The following is a 23,541-nucleotide window of genomic DNA, read 5'->3' on the forward strand; positions in this document are numbered from 1 at the left end:
AGGAAGAGAGATCACTTGCTTTAGCCAAAAGACGATGTACTATGTAAGTTAGTATTTTCACTTTAAGGGACTGTGGTTGGCATGACCCCAAGATATAGTAGAAGAAATAACAAGTCTGGGATAAATGTTGACGTTTCAGCTAAAGGCCTTTCTCAGGCTCAAGTCTTTCTCATTATACCAAGATAGGAATAGTGTTTGAAATTAAACTAAAACTGTCTTGTTCCTGTTTTGTCTGTATCTCTGCTGCTCCCTAGACTACGACAGTGAGGAGATCCTGACCTATGAGGAGATGGCGCTCTACCACCAGCCAGCCAATCGAAAGCGACCCATCGCCCTAATTGGTCCTCCCAACTGTGGGCAGAACGACTTGAGACAGAGACTGCTGTCCAGCCAGCCAGACAGATTTGGGGGAGCTGTCCCACGTAAGTGTCAAATTGATCAAAGTTTATTTTCAAGAGTGAACTTTCCCCTTGAACTGCACACCTCAGTGCTCCCTGAAGGCTCTCCTCAAACTCTCTCTTGAATTTATTCACTGTACATGTATTATCAGGCTGATCTATGTAGGTACTAGTCCAGTGTCGAACGTCAGGTACTGCGACGGCTGAGGGACGAGCTTTGCGTAGGAGTGACGCCATCTGACGCCAGACAATGGGTACTAGGTAGTGATACACTCGTGACATTTTTGGCCGATACCGATATCCGATATTTTTCCTTGCCAAAAAACCCGATACCGATATTTAAAATTTGAGCGGCCTTTTAAGCATTCTAGTACAGTTAAATAGTTAACACACACATGGACGCAGCGGTCTAAGGCACTGCATCTCAGTGCAAGAGGTGTCACTACAGTCCCTGGTTCGAATCCAGGCTGTGTCACATTCGGCCGTGATTGGGAGTCCCAAAGGGCGGCGCACAATTGGCCCAACGTCGTCCGGGTTTGGCTGGGGTAGGCTGTCATTGTAAATAAGAATTTGTTCTTAACTGACTTCCGTAGTTAAATAAAGGTTACACACACACACACCACACTGACCAAAAAGTTATTTTGGTGGCATTTACGTATGTCCCCATTACCAGTAAAACATAATCAAAACCTATTTCTTTATCTTACTTGCTGTGCTGTTTCGTTGTTCATTTGTTCAGTCGTTTCATTCTCAACCAGGATTTGTATGGAACCCCGTTTGGGTCTTTGCGTGTCAAAAAAGATACATGTGTCAAATAACACTATTTGATGTGTCAAGTAAGCTTGTTGACCAATCAGGACCTGGAAATGACTGCACATCACATAATAATTTAACTCGTTCATACATTTTGTATGTAGTTATTACACATTGATTACACTATCACTCGTATTTCATATGTCACAACGATTCATCGATACGTATGCTATGATGCTGGTAAAGTTGCCTCGCGCACCTACAGTGCTGGTCATAAAAAAGAAAAGCTAGCTAACTAATGGATGCAAACAATGTTCTTCCCCAAAAACATAGCAAAACGACAAATCTGTTTGTAGCTTATAGTTAGCTAGCTAACTAACCTTATAGCTAGGTGTCATCTAAAATAACCCTAATTTATAAGACAGTTCTTGTTTGATTAATGGTCGGACCCATCTATGTGAAGCTAGCCACAATAAGGATTAGCCACAATAGTGGACTTTGCGGTTAGCCTTCAAAATAAGTTTGTCATTGACGGTGATGCAAATGAATACAAATAGTAGAATTATGCCATAATTGAATAGATCATGCTAAACGAGGTTGGAATGTTATATAAAATCAACAAAAGACAATAATTTGTTAATTTGACAAAAGTCTGTTTAAATCACACTGGATGTATTATACTTTAGAATTTCATTGGGAGTATACTTATTTCACTGTCCAGCCTTACCTATGGTTTGTGGATCAGTAACACCCAGAGAACATTAGCGTCATAGCTCTTATTGCTTGACTCTGAAACAACTGTGAATTTAGACACATTTATTGTCAACCTATGTGTATTGAACACTATTCCCGAGGAAAAACAATACTGCGTGGATGTTTGAGTCTGGTAACTCTGAGAAGGAGTCCTTCCAAATCCTTAGGTAAATCTATACAGTGCAATATGAATGTCAATACACACAATAGGCTGACTGGGGAGGTGATGTCACAGTCCCGTGATAAGAGCTACAACGCTAATATTTGCGTAAACTCTTCACAGTTGTGTTCTGTGGGTGTCACCGAGTAGACTGTTACCCCATTTCAACCTTGTTTAACATTATCTAGTCTAATTATGGCATGATTCCACCAATTGTAACCTTCTGCATTACTTTCAAAGAGGTACTTTTATTTTGAAGGCAAACCGCAAATTCCACAATTGTGCTTAATCCTTATTGTGGCTAGCTTCACAACACATAACCTGGTCCGGTCAAGCCTCACTAGCCAGATGAAGCTAGCTGGCTGCTTATAACGTTAGCTTTGGGCAACAGGGTAAAGAAGCTGGCTAGCTATTTATTTTCATGAACTAAATTTCAATAGGCAAACAACAAGTGGCTATCTAGCTAATACTTATTCACAAGAATTCCAAAATCATTGCTAAGAATAGTAAAAATGACTGCAGTTTGTACTGGTCATTGTTTTCAGGCTGGTTGTATTGGTGCTACCTAGGTACCAAGCTAAAGCTAGCTAGCTACCCCAGAAGTTGCAGTCGAACAAATAATACTTTATTACCAACGCGGTATTGTAAACACGTTGTTCGTGGCTGGTGGTTGCTTGTTTGCAGACGTTTTTGTACAGCTTTGACAGTGCTACTGATAGTAGTGGTGGCGCTTGGCTTGCAAGTGCAAATTCACAACATTCTATAATAGAACTGTGATATTTGCGTGTCAAATTAAAAGCTTATTTAACTCGTCAAATAGTGTTATTTGACGTATCTTTTTTGATAAGCAAAGACCCAAATGGCGTTCCATAGTATGTCGTGAAGCTAATAGCAGTGACGCTATTACTGTGTAACTCGGTAGGGCAACATTTGAAAAATAGCGCACGAAAGCCAACATCACCCACGACAGTGAACGGTTGATTATCAAGAGCAATGAATTCCATTATCTTGGCGTTAATAGATTTCGCCTTTGAGTTGTCTTGCTGAAATTCTTATTCTTTCAAATGATTGCTCGATCCACACAGCAGACATTGTGGGCTAGGTTAGGAATGCTGTGTTGCACACGTAGCGCAAAATTTTACATGGCGTCATGTATCTATAGTTGAAGTTGAAAGTTTATATACACCTTAGCCAAATACATTTAAACTCGGTTTTTCACAATTCCTGACATTTAATCCTAGTAAAAATTCCCTGTCTTAGGTCAGTTAGGATCACCACTTTATTTTAAGAATGTGAAATGTCAGAATAATAGTAGAGTGATTTATTTCAGCTTTTATTTCTTTCACCACATTCCCCACAACTCAATTAGTATTTGGTAGCATTGCCTTAAACAATTTAAACTTGAGTCAACTGTTTCGGGGTAGCCTTCCACAAGCTTCCCACAATAAGTTGGGTGAATTTTGGCCCCTTTCATCCTGACAGAGCTGGTGTAACTGAGTCAGGCTTGTAGGCCTCCTTGTTCGCAAAGGCTTTTTCAGTTCTGCCCACAAGTTTTCTATAGGATTTAGGTCAGGGCTTTGTGATGGCCACTCCAATACCTTGACTTTGTTGTCCTTAAGCCATTTTGCCACGACTTTGGAAGTGTGCTTGGGGTCATTGTCCATTTGGAAGACCCATTTGCGACCAAGCTTAAACTTCCTGACTGATGTCTTGAGATGTTGCTTCAATATATACACATAATTTTCATTCCTCACGATGCCATCTATTTTGTGAAGTGCACCAGTCCCTCCTGCAGCAAAGCACCCCCACAACATGATGCTGCCACCCCCATGCTTCATGGTTGGGATGGTGTTCTTCGGCTTGCAAGCCTCCCCCTTTTTCCTCCAAACATAACGATGGTCATTATGGCCAAACAGTTCTAATTTTGTTTCTTCAGACCAGAGGACATTTCTCCAAAAATGTATGCTCTTTGTCCCCATGTGCAGTTGCAAACAGTAGTCTGGCTTTTTTATGGCAGTTTTGGAGCTGTGGCTTCTTCCCTGCTGAGTTGCCTTTCAGGTTATGTTGATATAGGACTCGTTTAACTGTGGATTTAGATACTTTTGTACCGGTTTCCTCCAGCATCTTCACAAGGTTGCTGTTGTTCTGGGATTGATTTGCACTTTTCGCACCAATGTACGTTCATCTCTAGGAGACAGAACGCATCTCCTTCCTGAGCGGTATGATAGCCACGTGGTCCCATGGTGTTTATACTTACGTACGATTGTTTAAATAGAGGAATGTGGTACCTTCAGGCGTTTGGAAATTGCTCCCAAGGATGAACCAGACTTGTGATCTACATATTTTTTTGTAGTTCTAGTAGTTTTTTAGTAGTTCTTGGCTGATTTCTTTAGATTTTCCTATGATGTCAAGCAAAGAAGCACAGAGTTTGAAGGTAGGCCTTGAAATACATCCACAGGTACACCTCCAATTGACTCAAATGATGTCAATTAGCCTATCAGAAGCTTCTAAAGCCATGACATCATTTTCTGGAATTTTCCAAGCTGTTTAAAGGCACAGTCAGCTTAGTGTATGTAAACTTCTGACCCACTGGAATTGTGATACAGTGAAATAATCTCTCTGTAAGCAATTGTTGGAAAAATTACTTGTGTCATGCACAAAGTAAATGTCCTAACCGACTTGCCAAAACTATAGTTTGTTAACAAGACATTTGTGGAGTGGTTGAAAAATGAGTTTTAATGACTCCAACCTAAGTGTATGTAAACTTCTGACTTCAACTGTACATTATATAGGTATGCACGTCAGCTTTGACATCGGTTTTGCACATCGGCGTTAAACTAGACATCAGGCCGATACCGTTGTTGGCATGTTTAGCTAATATCATCCAATTCCGATATGTTCACCAATATATCGTGCATCCCTTGTACTAGGTAGTGAAGATTCTAGATGTTTTAGGGGCATACCATCTGGTCAATGAGAAAGTCTTTGTACTGTAGAGAGTTAGTAACACATTTAGAGGGTATAGAGTTTGGTCATTTGTATTCATTCCAGATATGATTTTTCAGTCAATGTCTGTTGTATCCCTTCCACTGTCCTGTTCTTGTTTTTTTTTAAGCAATAAAAATGTTGATCATTTGTTTTATTTTTGCTCATTCCAGACACGACGCGGAACAGGCGTGATGTGGAGGTGAGTGGGAGAGACTACCATTTTGTCTCCCGCCAGGCCTTTGACATGGACGCCACTGCCGGGAAGTTCATTGAGTCGGGAGAGTTTGAGAAGAACTTGTACGGAACCAGCACCGACTCTGTCCGCCAACTCATCAACACGGGCAAAATCTGCCTGCTCTGTCTGCACACACAGGTGAGGGGGAGAGGCTGAGGGAGGGGGATTGGGGGGAAGGAAATAATATAGAGATTTGAGAGGGAGAGGCAGAAGGAGGCCAGACGGAGAGGGAAAAGAAGAGGTAGTATAAGAGGTTACATAAATTGTCTATGTTGCTGCCGTGTCTGACTGGGAGTTCTCTCCCTCCTCGCTCCAGTCGTTGAAGACTCTGCGTAGCTCAGATCTGAAGCCTTACATTATCTTCATCGCTCCTCCCTCCCAAGAACGGTTGCGAGCCCTCCTGACCAAAGAGAGCAAGAACCCAAAGGTACTGAATCCTTCGAACACCACATCTGTTTTCTCCATCGTTTTGACCCTGAAGGGTCCTGTCTGTCAGTAAGGTTGGTTTACTAAGCCTTGGTCAAGCTCATCCACTTGACATCTAGCAATTTATCATTGTTCGAATGTATTTTATACAGCCCTTTTTACATCAGCAATTGTCAGTGCTTTACAGATACCCAGCATAAAACCCCAAAGAGCAAGCAATGCAGAAGCACAGTGGCTAGGAAAAACATCAAGCTAACCTGGGGAAACATGCTCAGTTTTCCTTCTCTTATTCTCAACCCTTTCTCTACATCAGCCAGAGGAGCTGCGTGACATCATCGAGAAGGCCCGTGAGATGGAGCAGAACTTTGGCCACCTGTTTGATGCAGCCATCGTGAACACAGACCAGGACAAGGCCTATCAGGAACTGCTGAGACTGATCAACAAACTGGACACAGAGCCACAATGGGTCCCCTCCTCCTGGCTACGCTAAGGGCCGGGGCAGTATAACACACCCAGAATGCTAACCTGACTAGAGCCCTATAAAATCTGCAATGCACAGAAAGTGAACGGAATCACAGAATGAATACATTGAAACATAATTCAACAATATGCTAACATTTATTGAACTTTGTAGGCAATCAACTAAATGTATTGAAAATGTATTAATTTTCCCAAGTTTATCATAAGACATGAACAGAATGCATCAATGATTCTCATTTCCTGCGAGTTTCTGATTAAGCAAAGAGAATTCCTCGTCGCTATGTGCAGTGCGAGCGTTTACCACTTTGTGTAGCTGTTAGCCATGATGCTAATGAAAAGTCTTCTGGTAAATGGAAAGGCTTTGCTGACCTGGCAGAATGATATTATTTGCATCAATCCAGTAGGTATTTGTTTGGCAAACTCTGTCATCACATGTGCGCTACAAAAGCACTGCTAAACAACAGCCTCTTGCTAGCACTGGAATTAAAGGGTAACCACACCCAAAAATAAACATTTAAAAGAAAAATTCCTAGACATCAAAAGTGGTCTCCCGATGTGGTTTCGGCATTGTTGTGGACTTAGAACGTCCAATTTTAGATGTTTTCTATTTTTAAAAAGTGTGATTTTGAGAGTGAAAACCTGAAAAAACAAGGGGAAATGGAAATCTGGAAAAACTAAACGGAAAAAACGGAATTGGGGAAAACTTAACGGAGTCCTACAGAATAAAACATTTTTATAGGGCCCTACCTGACACACACACACACACACACACACCGCTGAAGATTTGCCTTGACTCAATTCTCTAACCACAATCACTGTGTGAGACTGCAGGTAGATCCTCAATCAACACAAGCTGAAGATGAATGAAACATTTACAACTCTTATCACTATTATGCTGAACTGAACTCTTCTATTCACTTCTGAGACTGCCCGGGGAAATTCATTTGAGTTATTGCTCTGATCATTTCTTTTTTCTCTCCTTTTTTGTTTCTGTATTTCTCTTCACTAAATTAACTATTCACATTCCAGGTAAGAAGTATGTAAAGACTTGGCACTTGTGGCAGAAATATAATTAATGCTTCTATCCTGCTTTTGATAATTATTTATAATTGTTAATATATTGTATTTTAAATACGTTTTCAAAGATGAGAAGAACCCATAGCTTCAATGTATGACATATTACTATCCAGTCAGTGAATGTCTCTCCTACACTACACACAGGTTGTTGTACCCATGCTCTGTGTGTGTGTGTGTGTGTGTGTGTGTGTGTGTGTGTGTGTGTGTGTGTGTGTGTGTGTGTGTGTGTGTGTGTGTGTGTGTGTGTGTGTGTGTGTGTGTGTGTGTGTGTGTGTTCTCTAATGTCGAACTGACATCACTCAGCAATAGCCTTGAGTGTTGGCAGTAAGGTGCCTCTGATCTCTAACAGAGCAGATGGGAATGGGACTAGGCTACTACAAGTATCATCATGGATGGGATTTGTTCACCTAATAAAACTATCTGTGAGGTGATAACACCCAGGTGTAGGATTACATTATCTCAGCATCTGGGCTCTCTTTCTACTGCAGCAGCCCTGGGTTCAAATACAATTTGAATCATTTCAAATACTTTAGCTGTGCTTGATTGAACAATAGAATTGTCCCACATGGGCAAACCCTACCCCTATCTGGCACTCCAGGTAGATGAAAGAAAAACCTCGAAGTATTTTAATTATTTCAAATGCTATTTGAACCCAGGTCAGCACTACCCTACAGAACAGCACATTGCTGGAGGTTTATCTAACTGGTGTTTTGACATCACAATAATTAGACAGATCTGAGAGGTGCTTAAGAGTCACTGCCTCATTCTAATCTTCTTGCCTTATACCCTTTTCAAACTATCGTGCCAATCAACACTACTGTGCTGGCTCTGATATTTTCTTTTCACATTGTCCCTCCAGCATGGTTCCAGAAACTGGTGGGTCGTAACCAGGCCAGCTCTGCTCATTTTGGATCGGCTCAGTACTAGAGGGAAAAAAAACTAGCCCTAACATTAGCCCTAACACCACCTCTCACCTCTACCCAAGCGCTATAGGGTGTATTTATTACGTTTTGCAAACCATTTACCGTTTTAAGAACCAAACTGAAACAAATGGAACTAAATGGGGAGGGACCTACCTGAATTTATACGATAGACATTTTGTCGTTCCAAAGCGTTTTCTGTTTGTAGTAAATGGTTTCTGTTGCTAAATGCTTTGCAACAAACTAAACGTTTTTCAATAGAATCGGCGTAAATAATATACCCCTGGTCATAACTAAATACAAAAAACTGTTCTGTCCAGAATCACAGGATTTAAACCAACATTGATGATAATGAAGAAGGATTATTAGAGGTGTTTAAAAGTTTTGACACTAAACCCCTCTGGGGTAGCTTTTGTTTTATCTCAGTATTCATCATGCATAGTTCCTGTTCTACTCTGTAGGAGTGTAACCATAGTGAATGTAACCAGCACTATTCTATTCACAGAAAACACTAAAGAATATCTGAGCACCGCTGTCTGTGGGATTATCTTAATTATCAATACTTTGTTTGAAATCAATGCATTTTCTAATTCACTGAGATTCATTATGAACGATCCAGCTATGCTGTATTTTTAATCTGATGGTTTTCACCACAGGTGATATTTTAAATGTGTGACATACATTTTCTGTGTTTTGTTTTCAGAGCTGTTATTGAAATGCGTCTGTGAAATGAACTTGAACGAACCGATAAGCCTAAATGCGGGGAAAAATAGCCTACAATTTCATAAAAATAGTTTGTATGTTGTTGCATGTGGTGTTGGAGTTCACTCCCGTGTGTGTGTGTGCGTGTGTGTGTGCGTGCGCGCAGAGGCAGGACTCGCTGAAATGCAGGCAAGTATTATCTCTAGTAGACACAATGGGAAAACAGTCTTAACAAAGATCTGTTTCACATATTATAACAGCATTTTAATTTGGGTTATTATTGATGATATTGTGGTGTCTAGATATTTGACATTGATATACATGTAATGTTAAAAATAGATGTATTATGTACAGAGTAATGCACCTGTAGAACGATCGCTCTGCCACCCTTCCATCCCTCCCTATTGCTTCTGGAACCAGAACTGAGGTTTACGTAGAGTTCTGCTGGTACTGTCTCCAGGACCCGCTCAATACAAGCCTGATCCCAGATCTGTTTGTGTTCTTCCCAACTCCTCTGACTATTTCTGTCATGTATGCCATAGTTAGAGGAGTTTGTAACAAATGGCTTTATTCAGTGTCTCAGAGTTGGAGTACTGATATAGGATCAGGTCATCCCTGTCCATATAATATTATTCATTATGATATCTCTTCAGTCTGTGCAGTACACACCTTGTGTAGATGTTGAGCTGTTAATTGGAGATAGTTATTGAATGTAAGGTTACTATATATTTTTTAAGTTTTTATTTCTGTAGATCTGTTTTTGTTGAAATTATTGTGAATTAAAGACCAAATTGATAGAAGTAATGTTTGGTTCTTTCATTTCTTCAGCACTAGAGCGGGGGGCTTTCCTCTTTTGTTCTCTATTGCTCCTCTAATGTTCCTCAAGGAATGAGGGAGGCAGATGACATCAAACCAAATCTTTGAATACCCTACTCCTTGAAGTTTGCCCTTTAGTGTGTGTACTTTACTGTATTTATACTTGGGATATATCACTTTGCAACAGTAAAAGTTCAAAAAAATCACTGGAGGACGTCTAACATTTTGTATTTAACCTTTATTTAACTAGGCATGTCAGTTAAGAACGCATTCTTATTTACAATGACTGCCTACCCGGGCCGACGCTGGGCCAATTGTGTGCCACCCGCCCTATGGGACTCCCGATCACGGCCGGTTGTGATACAGCCTGGATTCAAACCAGGGTGTCTAGTGACGCCTCTAGCACTGAGATGCAGTGCCTTAGACTGATGCGCCATTCGGGAGCCCCTTTCTGAATCATGTTCATGCCATTTTTGTTGTGTAATACTGTATGTAAGTGGTCAACTCAATGTGAAAGAGTAATCAATCTACCAGTATGTCCAGTATTTATGAACTTGCTTCAAAACACTCAGAGCGACACCTTGTGGGGGAAAAGGAAAACTACTAATTTAAGTGGGAACACTATCAGCAAAAAGTATCGATGGTAATTTTTTTAGTTGTTGAAGGTTTCAAGTTCCGCTTCCGGGTCAGATCGCATGTTCGCGCATGCTGATGAAATAGTTGAATTCGATCTTTGAAATAGTAACTTTTTGAAATTGCTACAATTTTAATGTAACAAGGATATAGTTAAATATCAAGATTTGGATATCTGTAGCTTTAAGGTGAGTACTTAACGTTTGAGTGTCATTGTGTTCTGAATGAATGAATGACTGGTGACGAAGGTTAGTTAGCTAGTATATTCATCTGGCTATCCTATCCAGCTTATCCTCTTCTATACATTATCAGTAGCTAGCTGATGGGGATAACTAACAAATAATACCAAAAAAATCATCTAGCTGAAAGTCCTTCAGACTGAACTTGTAGCTGAACTAGAAGCTAGCTAACTAACCGATGAGCATATGCTAACTTGTATGAGGACAACTTGCTTCATACTGTAGCTACCAACATTTATTGTAGTAATAAAGGTTGCTAGCTACAGTAGCAAGCAAGTTGTCTTCGTACAAGTTAGCTAACTTACCGATGAGCATATGCTAACTTCTATTTCAGCTACAAGTTATGTCTATGACCATTATACAGCAAATGATCTGCCTCTTTCAAACATTACCGCCTGTGCCATAAAGGTTCAGACCTCAGAGATGGCATAATGACATAGGGTATTGGCTGCAGGCAGAATGAGAATACAATAACTATCCTCTGCAATCTACTTTATGGTCTCCTCTCGTCCACACAGAGTGAAGAATGCCGTCATTCAGCTGTAGATTCTACCAGCATAGGTTTCCAGAGGTGGAAGATGTGGTGATGGTCAACGTGCGCTCCATCGCAGAGATGGGCGCCTACGTTAGCCTGTTAGAGTACAACAACATCGAAGGCATGATCCTGCTGAGCGAGTTGTCTCGCAGACGTATCCGCTCCATCAACAAACTCATCAGGATCGGACGCAACGAGTGTGTGGTCGTCATCCGAGTGGACAAGGAGAAAGGTGAGAGGAAGAATCCTGTCTGTGGATGTGATGGCTTGTCGCCTGGTCCCAAGGATTTATGGTTAATTTCCCTACTCTCTCTCTCTCTAGGCTACATTGATCTGTCCAAGAGAAGAGTTTCACCCGAGGAGGCAATCAAGTGCGAAGACAAATTCACCAAATCCAAAACAGTATGTTGTCTAAGTCCTGACATCATCTCCATATTCATAGTGTAATACCTCTACCAGCTAGTACAATGTAATCTTGTGCCTTTGGCTGAAAATGCAGAAGGGCTGGTTATGTTAAATTATAGTACTTTTAGATGTGTTGTCAAATTATATATACTCAAATATTTTGGGCGGTGAACCTAGACTTGTGTGTCTTCTGTCATGAGCGACTTTGGGTCCTTGAAAAAAGGCAATATAAATATGTATTATTATTGATATTACTATGACAGGTGTACAGCATATTGAGGCATGTGGCTGAGGTTCTGGAGTACACTAAGGAGGAGCAGCTGGAGAGCCTGTTCACACGCACCGCCTGGGTGTTTGATGAGAAGTACAAGAGGCCTGGATACGGAGCCTATGATGTCTTCAAACAGGCTGTGGCGTGAGTACTGACATCCTGGTCAGGGTTGGTGGAGGGATTCGCTTGTTGAGATCCACAAAATGATTTCCATTCCTAGTTCCAATGTGTTGAAAATGGTCCATTTGATTTAAGAGTCTCCTCTTGTTAGTTAAAATTCTAGACTAGATCCATTTCTCCCACACCAATAGACATATTATTTGGCTATTGCACTGGACGTCCCAGGATTGATTGTGTTAATGTCTGTTTTGGCCCACAGGGACCCAGCCATTTTAGATTGTCTGGACCTGACAGAGGAGGAGAAGGCTGTGCTCATTGACAACATCAACAGAAGACTCACCCCACAGGCTGTCAAAATCAGGGCAGGTATGTACACGCTGTACAGTACACCTAAAGCTTACCTGTGTACTTGTACATAATTTAAATAGTAGTAGCTTGATGAGTTTTGATATACACTACTCAAAAAAATAAAGGGAACACTTAAACAACACAATGTAACTCCAAGTCAATCACACTTCTGTGAAATCAAACTGTCCACTTAGGAAGCAACACTGATTGACAATAAATTTCACATGCTGTTGTGCAAATGGAATAGACAACAGGTGGAAATTATAGGCAATTAGCAAGACACCCCCAATAAAGGAGTGGTTCTGCAGGTGGTGACCACAGACCACTTCTCAGTTCCTATGCTTCCTGGCTGATGTTTTGGTCACTTTTGAATGCTGGCGGTGCTTTCACTCTAGTGCAAGGAGGAGCACTGCCAGAGCCCTGCAAAATGACCTCCAGCAGGCCACAAATGTGCATGTGTCTGCTCAAACGGTCAGAAACAGACTCCATGAGGGTGGTATGAGGGCCCGACGTCCACAGGTGGGGGTTGTGCTTACAGCCCAACACCGTGCAGGACGTTTGGCATTTGCCAGAGAACACCAAGATTGGCAAATTCGCCACTGGCGCGCTGTGCTCTTCACAGATGAAGCAGGTTCACACTGAGCACATGTGACAGTCTGGAGACGCCGTGGAGAACGTTCTGCTGCCTGCAACATCCTCTAGCATGACCGGTTTGGCGGTGGGTCAGTCATGGTGTGGGGTGGCATTTCTTTAGGGGGCCGCACAGCCCTCCATGTGCTCGCCAGAGGTAGCCTGACTGCCATTAGGTACCGAGATGAGATCCTCAGACCCCTTGTGAGACCATATGCTGGTGCGGTTGGCCCTGGGTTCCTCCTAATGCAAGACAATGCTAGACCTCATGTGGCTGGAGTGTGTCAGCAGTTCCTGCAAGAGGAAGGCATTGATGCTATGGACTGGCCCGCCCGTTCCCCAGACCTGAATCCTATTGAGCACATCTGGGACATCATGTCTCGCTCCATCCACCAACGCCACGTTGCACCACAGACTGTCCGGGAGTTGGCGGATGCTTTAGTCCAGGTCTGGGAGGAGATCCCTCAGGAGACCATCCGCCACCTCATCAGGAGCATGCCCAGGCGTTGTAGGGAGATCATACAGGCACGTGGAGGCCACACACACTACTGAGCCTCATTTTGACTTGTTTTAAGGACATTACATCAAAGTTGGATCAGCCTGTAGTGTGGTTTTCCACTTTAATTTTGAGTGCGACTCCAAATCCAGACCTCTATGGGTTGATAAATTGGATTTCCATTGATTATTTTTGTGTGATTTTGTTGTCAGCACATTCAACTATGTAAAGAAAAAAGTATTTAATAAGATTATTTCATTCATTCAGATCTAGGATGTGTTATTTTAGTGTTCCCTTTATTTTTTTGAGCAGTATAGTATGATAGAATAAAATATTATTCTAACATATTACTAACACGTCTCTCCCTCAGACATTGAGGTGGCCTGCTATGGCTACGAAGGCATTGACGCTGTCAAAGAAGCATTGAGGGCGGGGCTAGGCTGCTCCACAGAGGCCATGCCCATCAAGGTAAATAACAACAACAAACACCCTTCAAGTCTGTTTTTCTGAACCCAGATTAGACATAGTATAGTCTTATACTAAAAAGCATTCATTAAAAGTGACTTCTAGTCCAAGACTGGGCTTAATCTGTGTCTTCTCTAAACCTGTGTCTTCTGCTCTGGCAGATTAATCTGATAGCGCCACCGCGCTACGTCATGACAACCACCACGCTGGAGCGCACGGAGGGTCTCTCTGTCCTCAACCAGGCCATGGCTGCCATCAAAGAGAAGATCGAGGAGAAGAGAGGAGTCTTCAACATCCAGATGGAGGTCAGTGCAATAGAATGCAACTTTATTGTCCAATTTGCAGCTGAAATATTTGTTGCTGTCTTTTGATACTACAGGAAGAGAGGGAAAACGGAAAAGACCAAGCTTGGTTGGGGTGAGGTGGGGTGGTGGAGGTTTAATGAAACCCCTGCCATACAGTTGTGGCCAAATATACTGTCACTCTTGTACTTTTCATAAATAATAATCTATTTCTTCTAAAATAAGTTGAAATTGAAAACAATTGGTGGTCGCCACATCTTATTGGATTTTCAACATTGCAGAACCAATTTCATTGTAAACTTAAGTTTACAATTGAAATTGAGAAAATTAAAACAAATGGTATGGGCAAAATTGTTGTCACCCCGGAGATTGTACTTGTTTTCAATTTCAACTTGTTTGAAAATAGAGAATTTTTTAAGAAAACTGCAAGAGTGCCAATATATTTGCCCACAACTGTATGTAATAAATACATTGGAAATCTTACTTACCAGAGATACCACATTAAAACAGCATTAAAAACAGCAAGAAGGTTCAGGACATGGCACTTTTAATGTCAATTTGTTTGTCTTCCTGTGTGTTGTCTTCCCCTCCAGGCGAAGGTTGTGACAGACACTGATGAGACAGAGCTGGCCCGCCAGCTGGAGCGACTGGAGAGAGAGAACGCTGAGGTGGACGGAGATGATGAGGACGGAGAGATGGAAGCCAAGGCAGAGGACTAAACTAGATCAAAAACAGAGGGATTGGATACAACGACAAGACCAATTATACACAGTCCAGGGCCCGTATTAATCTAGCATCTTTGAGTAGGAGTGCTGATCTAGGACCAGGTCCTCCATGTCAATGTTATTCATAATGATCTTAAAAGGCAAAACTGATCCAAGATCATCAATCGTACTTTGAGATGTTTCGTGAATACAGGCCCCAACAAACTTTAATTTCAAATCAAATTGTGCATTCTAGAACGTCTCTCCAACTGAACACGAGCCTCTGTTGATCAGTACCAGGGACCCTCAGGAAGACTGAACCAGAGAGACGGCTACAGGTGCTGACTATCATACTGCCAAACACAGAGCTGGGAAATGCCCCTGTCATTCTCCCAATGGACAAAATAAACACATTCATATTATCACTGAACCCTAGCTGTTTGAATTGCATCCCAAAGGTGAACAGTGGTCAGTTGGGTTAGGGTTATCCTGCTTGTCCACTTTGTGCTGTAGCCAACTCTGTGTGGAAGTGAGGATACAATAGAGAATAGGACCAGGTTTGGTGGGGTGGTCATCTCTTGTCGACTGACTACGTAAACATAAACATCTGACCAAATGACTCAGGATTTTTGCTTCTGGGTTAACTGAGATTATTGGGGTGGTGACTTGGTCCCATACTTAATGATCTGTGGCCAACTCTTTGTTACACATACAGGATGAGACCAAGGTAGCGTGAGTAGAGGTTCACTCGAAGATAGATTCTGGGAATATCATTTGTTTTTAGATATGCATATCAAGCAAATAAGGACATTTTTTAGCACTGAGACGTTTTGAAAGTGGCCTTGTCTTTCTTCCCAACTCCATGTAAGGACAATGGTTTTCTGGTCTTTTTCCACCTCACTATTTTTCAAGTGAAATGTTGGAAAGAAAAGGAAAAGTATTCTGCTCATCCTGGACTTGCATGGATCTTATAAGGATGCATTTGTAAGGCTATTTTAAGAGTGCATTCTGGGTTCATTTATATGTTTACAGGGCTACATTCTTCACATAACATTAAACAAATTATTTTTGTTTAATATTTTCAAATGAATTTGTGTTATCTTGTCTGGTTAGAAGTGATTGAAAGTGACACATCCACCTAAATGTTAGTTGCATTTGTAGTTTGTCTACACTACAAATCCAATTTCTTGTTAGCAATTGGTGGTAGTTGCCGCATTCACGTCGTGTCGGGAACTTGCTTAATCGTAGAAAGATGATACTCTAGTTTCCCACTTGGGAAGTATCAGAATCAACCAATAGGAAGCTCTACGCAAATAACCTAAGTTAATTTTATCTCAAAGGTCCCACGTTTCTGATAATGCTGCATTCACGTCATGTCTTTCCATGTTAGAATACAGCAATAAGCAGACTGTCTGCCTTCCCGCCTTTGGGACAACGACTCCCATTGTTAGTGCGTAGACAAGACCATCTTGTCATTATAGTATCTCTGGTTAGGCTAAGCTAGCCAAGCATCTGTAGCAAAACTGCTATTGAAAGTTTTAAATGTTTGATTGACTGAAACTAAAGCCAAATGAATTAACAGTAGCAACAACATTGCTAGCTAGTAAGCATACTCTTGGAGGCAGCATACTATGGAGCTTCGTGGACCTTCAATCAATTGTGTATTTCTCTCCCCTGCCTATACGCCTACATCTTTGTGGACAAGCCTCTGGTGGCGCCCAACCCAATACCTCATCAACATGTCAGGCATCATCCTGGGAGCAGTGGAGGCTAGTGGGGGGAGCTATAGGAGGACGAGCTCATTGTAATGACTGGAATATAATACATTGAAAAGTATCAAACATATGGAAACCACTTTTCTCTCCGTTCCATTGATTCCTTTCCAGCCATTACAATGAGTCCATCCTATAGCGCCTCCCACCAACCTCTGCCTGGGAGGCATTCCCAACCCAATACCTCATGTCAGCCATCATGCTGGGAGGCCTGCTGACGTTCCCAACCCAATACCTCATGTCAGCCATCATGCTGGGAGGCCTGCTGACGTTCCCAACCCAATACCTCATGTCAGCCATCATGCTGGGAGGCCTGCTGACGTTCCCAACCCAATACCTCATGTCAGCCATCATGCTGGGAGGCCTGCTGACGTTCCCAACCCAATACCTCATGTCAGCCATCATGCTGGGAGGCCTGCTGACGTTCCCAACCCAATGGTTGTGTTCCCCTGCTCAGACGTTGCATGCATCAACCACCAATGGTTGCGTGCCACGTCATCAACCGAGTCATCGATTGACCGATTGCTATAACGTGGTTGACTGACACTTAAAATATCTATCCAGGCGTTGCTGACCAATGCCAAAACCAACAATGCCTGGATAGATTTTTTAAGGGTAGCCATCATTTTGAGTTATCAAGAACATGTCAGCAATCATCCTGGGAGACGTTCCCAACCCAATACCTCATAAAGAACATGGCAGCAATCATCGTGGGAGGCGTTCCCAACCCAATACCTCATAAAGAACATGGCAGCAATCATCGTGGGAGGCGTTCCCAACCAAATACCTCAACGTCAGCCATTATTTGAGGAACAGATTCCGAACCGAAAACGAAAGTGATATACTGTTCCGGAACAGAACCGTTATTTTAACAGCATAGGAACCAGTTAATAACATTATTTTCCTGGGAGGCATTCCCAGCCCGATACCTCATCATATCAGCCATAATCCTGGGAGGCCTACTGCTTGTTGGTTTTCCTGCTCAAATACAACATGGTTGCCATGCCAACCAAGAGTGGTGTCAATCTCTCGAGAGACGCAAGCCCACCGTCTCCGGCCACCACCTGGACCCCTACCATGGTACAGGAGTTGGTACACGAGTAGGACTTCATCGTACCGTTTGGTATCGGTATCTATTGTGTTTGAAATTTGTACTAGTATGTTCCTTTTTTTATCTTTTAACCTTTGTGGGGTTTTTTACTTCAGATTACTGCCATTTTCAAATGTGTCCTATGATCATTTCTATTTGGGAAAGATTGAAATAAACTAGCAAAGATGAAAAGGTAGAAAGTTAAGGACAAAGTGAGTTTTATTGGTTACTTCTGTTTTTTTAAGGGAAATTAAAAATATACAATTTTCTTACAAAAAGTAGACCAAGATATTTTTGCCTTTTGGGAGTTTGTCAGATACTACCTACCAGTGTATAATGTAGGAGTATCACTTATCTCAGGCCTGTAGGAGTATTGTTGTCAGGGAATAATCCATAAAGGAAACAGTACTCATACAGTATAAATGACTATGTAGTAACCCGGATTACAGTGGAACGCTACATAGGAACAGCAATAAACAAGAAAAACTGAAGGGGTGTAGCAGACGGACAAACAGATATTTAATCTCCAGATTTGTTACAATCAATTGTTGGAACCAGTTCAGGGAACTGAATCGAAAACTGGAAAATAATTACATTATTTGAGGAACAGAACCTGAACCGAAAATGAAAGTGATTTATACTTTCCCGGAACAACCATTATTTTAAAACCACGAGAACCGGTTAATAACCTTATTTTACGTTCCGGGTATTTTTTCTAGTCCCACAAAAATCGCAACAAAGGATCTATGCAAAGCCCTCACTCTGTCACTCAGAAACTTATTCCAGCATCTACCTGCCAGCTGGAAATCTTTGCCTGTGCGTGTTTGTAGGCTAACTGCCCCTCCCTTCTAAAGCATAGGTTACTGTAGCCTACTGATGATGATTCAAGCATGATTCGGAAATTAATGAGTTGTTAAAAATAATGGATTCACTTTTTACAATTAAGGATACTATAGTTATCACACTTCACATTGGATTTATTAACTTCTAAAAGGTAAGATGTTTTCAATTCTAGTGCTGCTCTACACACACCAGCTTGTTGGCTAGCTAGCTAGCGTTTGCTCTGGTAAAACATTAATATTGAATAATTTCTGCCCTCTGAAATTCATATTCATTATATAAATAGGCCCATTTATTTTTGTCTGGCTTGCCATTACAAATAAAATGGAATATTTTTTGCTCATATAATTTAAAAAACAAGTCCTTAGGTGTAGGCAGGGCCATAAGCAAATAGGTAAATTGGGATATGACTAATCAGGGTGATTTCTTTTCCACAAACAGACAGGTATTTTCCTTTCCATGGTAGCAAGAGCTTATCAATTTTGCTAGCTTTCTATAAAAATGTATTGTAGTGAGAATTTCTTTCAGGATATGAATACCGTATTATGTCCACTTCACTGTCAGACCATTTTATTGGTCAACTACACAGTAATGTGAAAGTTTTTTATTTTTTTTTGTGATCCAGTATGTCATATAATACAGTTATCATAGTTTGGTTGTAATCCAGAGAGGTTAGAAAAATTATCCAGATCCTCTGAGGCTGTGGAGGGATCCAAATTGTGGATATAAAAGAAACCATAAATCAGTGTAAAATGACAACTTTCACAACTGGATTTCTAGCCCCTTAATAATGTTGGATCTGATTTTAATAGCTAACATTTTGATGGCCGTAATGAATAGATATGCCGATAGTGGACAACCTTGTTTTACTCCGCTTGACAGTTTAATACTTTGAGAAGTAGCAATTATTTACTATTTTACACCTAGAGTTAACCCACTATATAAGAGATTCTCCAAAATTGAAATATTCCAGGCATTTGTATGTATAAATTCCACTTGTACTTTATCAAAAGCCTTTTCAAAGCCAGCTATGAATACCAGAACAGGTTTCCCAGATTTTTCACTGTTCTATTGTTCCCAGTACTTGTCTTATATTATCTCCAATGTATCGTCCATGAAAAAAACTTGTCTGATTAGGGTAAATGATATATGACAATACCTTTTTAATTCTATGCGTAATGCATTTTGCAATTTCTTTGTGGACTATCTTTATATTTACCACCTGGGTCCTGTTTCAGTATTAGTGAAATCACACCTTCTTGTTGAGTATCTGATAATCTATGATTTATGTAGGAGTGGTTAAATCATGCTAATAACGGTCCTCTGAGTACATCAAAAATGTTTGATACAGTGCATTCGGAAAGTATTCGGACCTCGACTTTTTACACATTTTGTTACATTACCACCTTATTCTAAAATGGATTGCATTATTTTCAATCCAAATCATGTCCAATCAATAGAATGTACCACAGGTGGACTCCAATCAATTGGGACTAAGACTGTGACTGGGCAATCCTGTAATGTTGTTATGGGGTTGAGATGGGGAAGCACCTCAGTGGTAATGTATTCACCCTTATGGAATCTGATGGGCATTCCAGAGTTTATAGCTTCAGGAACAGGAACTTTGCTATCAGTTCTTCTTTCACTGAACTGATCTGAGTGATTCATCACAAATGGCTGGCTGGTACACTGCAGTGAACAGCCCAGTTAGGCTATTAGCAGTGTATGCATTGAGAGCACCGTTACCCAATGGGTAATAGTCTTTCAGAACAGATTAAGGAGGACCTCTGAGCTTTTGAAAATATTTTCCTGCTGAATAATTGGAAGGTAGAAGTAAGATACAGTGGAGACTGGTCATTTAACAGAATAAGACTCCAGACCACACAATGTGTAGCCTCGTAACTAGCAGACTGATAACTGCTGCGCTATCAATTCAGAATCCGTTTAGCGAAACAGAATGTAATCTCGCAAGACTTCCGAATGATTGTACGAGGTTCAACACTGTGCGGGAGAATTATGAAATCCCCTGTTGAATTTCTCAACACCGTCTCCACACATATGCCCAGGCCGTGAGCAGAGCAACAGGCCCAACCCCCACAAGAGTCATGCACCAGATGCTCTACTCACACCTAATGGTCCGAGCCTAAACCACACAAATAACAACACAAGACACTATGGAACATAAAACTTTTACTATCTGATCCTGGAATACACCAAAGAAATTGGAAATACAATAAACATGGTATAAAGGAAACGGACACACTGGTTGCCCTCTAGGTTACAGACAGCTGGTAGTCCCATCCACCAAACTACCAGGTGTGAAAGAGGGAAGCGTCTCTGGGGGTATGCTAATTTGGAATAGAGCAGACCTAACCCACTCTATTAAATTAATCAAAACATTGTAGTACATAAATAGTCAAGTTGAGCCAAAAGGCTCGGGCTCACTGATCATTGCCTGATTTGCACTTCCTCCCCAATCACCTTCAGCACCTGGCCATCGTAGGGGTGGTCTTAGTAGCTGACAATGACAAATCTCCCTAGACTTTCAGCAAGTGTTGACTTGGCCCCTGCTGCAACTTCATCTTGCTGTACGTCAGTGATGGTGTTCTCTTGATGGTGGTCTTCATTGAAGTTCACATCCACAGGACTGAAACCAGTGTTGCAGATGCTTGGTCTGCTACAGAAGCAAGATACTTCACTGTGTTTTATTTTGTCTGCCACTGTGGAGGTGACCTGATGCAGATTCATGGTTCCTTTGACTCCAGCAAGGTTGTTGGGCATGGCTTCGTCATATTTAGTGACATCTGCAATCCAAAAGAACTTGATGCTCGATCCACTCTTCTCGGGTAGTTTGAAGAGCTCCTTGGGAGTTTGCACATTCTCCCCCTATTGAACTTGTTTGTCCGCACAACGGTTCACAAACCCCGCCTACGTCACCTTGTGCTCCCTTCCTGTGGGACTTTTTCAGAAAAGTTCCAAATGATTTGTTTGAATCCGTAGATATATGTTAGAGTACTGAGTAGGTACATGTTCTTTTGTTTCTGTATTGGGTAACCGGACCATTGTTCATCATGTGACTCGTTGTTGTTGGTTATCAGGCCTAGAACCGTGGTGTCATTAGCAACTTACCCGTACCTTAACCCTAACCTAATTGTAACCATAACTATTTTCTAAGCGTTTCGTTCTGAACATAACCATAATTCTTTTGGTTCCGCTGTTCCGACCAGCAAAATAAAGTTCTGAACCGGTTCGTACACCCAATAAGTAATGGTTTATATTGCTCCTTTCTGTTCCTTTTTAACCCTCTGAAACCGTATTTTTTTACATTTACCTCAACATTAAATTTCTTCAACAATCAGAGCAGCTTGGAGCAAGTAAGCGATTTAATCTGTACAGGAAAGTCGTTAAGAGCAAATTGTATTTTGCTGTAACAGCGTGGTTTAATCATAATGAAAGACAAACACACTGTGTTGCCAGTTACAGTGTAGGGCACGAGATGCAACTGACATTTTGCGAGAGAGGATGGAAGAACCTTTCCTTGAAGAGCTGGACATCTAGTTATGACATGCATTATCTGAATTAGGCCCACATCATTTTACCTAAAGAGGAGCGGCTTCCATGGAGGAACTTTGAATTTCTTTGTACTTCTGAGTTGGTTTAAAGCATTAGACCTCTCACTAAAGGCTTCAGTCATACAAAAGCTATACTTAAATTAAATCAAATCAAGTTGTATTTGTCACATGTGGCAGGTAGCCTATTGGTTAGAGCGTTGGACCAGTAACCGAAAGGTTGCTAGATCGAATCCCGGTAAAAATCTTTTGTTCTGCCCCTGAACAAGGCAGTTAGCCCACTGTTCCTAGCCCGTCATTGTAAATAAATAAATAAAAAATACAGTGAAATGCTTACTTACAAGCCCTTAACCAACAATGCCATTTTAAGAAAAATACCTTTTTAAAAAAAATTAAATAAACCTAACACAAACTTTGGGGTAGAAGCTGTTTAGAGGACTCTTGGACCTAGACTTGGTGCTCCAGTAGCAGAGAGAACATTCTATGATTAGGGTGGCTGGAGTCTTTGACAATTTTTAGGGCCTTCCTCTGACACCGGCTGGTATAGAGGTCCTGGATGGCAGGAAGCAAGGCCCCAGTGATGTATTGGGCCGTACACACTACCCTCTGTAGTGCCTTGCGGTCAGAGGCCGAGCAGTTGCCATACCAGGCAGTGATGCAACCAGTCAGGATGCTCTCGATGGTGCAGCTGTAGAACCTTTTGAGGATCTGAGGACCCATGCCAAATCGTTTCAGTCTCCTGAGGGGGAATAGGTTTTGTCGTGCGCTCTTCACGACTGTCTTGGTGTGCTTGGGCCATGTTAGTTTGTTGATGATGTGGACACCAAGGAACTTGAAGCTCTCAACCTGCTTCACTACAGCTCCGTTGATGAGAATGGGGTTGTGCTCTGTCCTCCTTTTCCTGTAGTCCACAATCATCTCCTTGTCTTGATCATGTTGAGGGGGAGGTTGTTGTCCTGGCACCACACTGCCAGGTCTCATGCCTCCTCCCTATAGGTTGTCTCTTTGTTGTCGGTGATCAACTGTTGTCATCGGCAAACTTAATGATGGTGTTGGAGTTGTGCCTGGCCATGCAGTCATAAGTGAACAGGGAGTACAGGAGGGGACTAAGCACGGGGCCCCCATGTTAAGGATCAGCATGGCGGATGTGTTACCTACCCTTACCGCCTGGGGGCTGCCCATCAGGAAGTTCAGGATCCAGTTGCAGAGGTAGGTGTTTAGTCCCAGGGTCCTTAGCTTAGTGATGAGCATTGATGGCACTATGGTGTTGAACGCTGAGCTGTAGTCAATGAATAGAATTCTCACATAGGCGTTACTTTTGTCCAGGTGTGAAAGGGCAGTTTGGAATGCAATAGAGATTGCATCATCTGTGGATCTGTTGGGGCAATATGCGAATTGGAGTGGGTCTAGGGTT

The 23,541-nt window shown here is 41.7% G+C and overlaps 2 protein-coding genes across 2 annotated transcripts in view; both read left to right on the plus strand.

The window, feature by feature from the left end:
- Positions 1-9,692, plus strand: part of pals1a (protein associated with LIN7 1, MAGUK p55 family member a) — a 60,067-nt gene extending 50,375 nt beyond the window's left edge. The window contains exons 9-12 of the mRNA XM_029712963.1: positions 255-422; positions 5,223-5,425; positions 5,604-5,714; positions 6,027-9,692. Of these exons, the coding sequence (XP_029568823.1) occupies positions 255-422; positions 5,223-5,425; positions 5,604-5,714; positions 6,027-6,203 (659 nt within the window). The 3' untranslated portion in view covers positions 6,204-9,692. The remainder of the gene's footprint in view (positions 1-254; positions 423-5,222; positions 5,426-5,603; positions 5,715-6,026) is intronic.
- Positions 9,693-10,385: 693 nt separating this feature from the next.
- Positions 10,386-15,942, plus strand: eif2s1a (eukaryotic translation initiation factor 2, subunit 1 alpha a). Its single transcript, XM_029712964.1, has 8 exons — positions 10,386-10,529; positions 11,099-11,347; positions 11,438-11,517; positions 11,784-11,935; positions 12,171-12,277; positions 13,756-13,853; positions 14,012-14,155; positions 14,746-15,942. Exons 2-8 carry the CDS (start codon positions 11,107-11,109, stop codon positions 14,869-14,871), a joined length of 948 nt encoding a protein of 315 aa, XP_029568824.1. The 5' UTR covers positions 10,386-10,529; positions 11,099-11,106; the 3' UTR covers positions 14,872-15,942.
- Positions 15,943-23,541: the final 7,599 nt, after the last annotated feature.

This window comes from Salmo trutta, chromosome 25 (assembly GCF_901001165.1).
Source record: "Salmo trutta chromosome 25, fSalTru1.1, whole genome shotgun sequence".
NCBI classification, from domain to species: Eukaryota; Metazoa; Chordata; class Actinopteri; order Salmoniformes; family Salmonidae; genus Salmo; species Salmo trutta.

What these genes read in the sequence shown, in the direction of transcription:
- eif2s1a (XM_029712964.1), top strand. Translation starts at nt 11,107, where the DNA reads ATGCCGTCATTCAGCTGTAGATTCTACCAGCATAGGTTTCCAGAGGTG. An exon ending in CCGAGTGGACAAGGAGAAAG is followed by an intron (nt 11,348 to 11,437) that starts GTGAGAGGAAGA and finishes CTCTCTCTCTAG; the next exon opens with GCTACATTGATCTGTCCAAG. An exon ending in TCTTCAACATCCAGATGGAG is followed by an intron (nt 14,156 to 14,745) that starts GTCAGTGCAATA and finishes CTTCCCCTCCAG; the next exon opens with GCGAAGGTTGTGACAGACAC.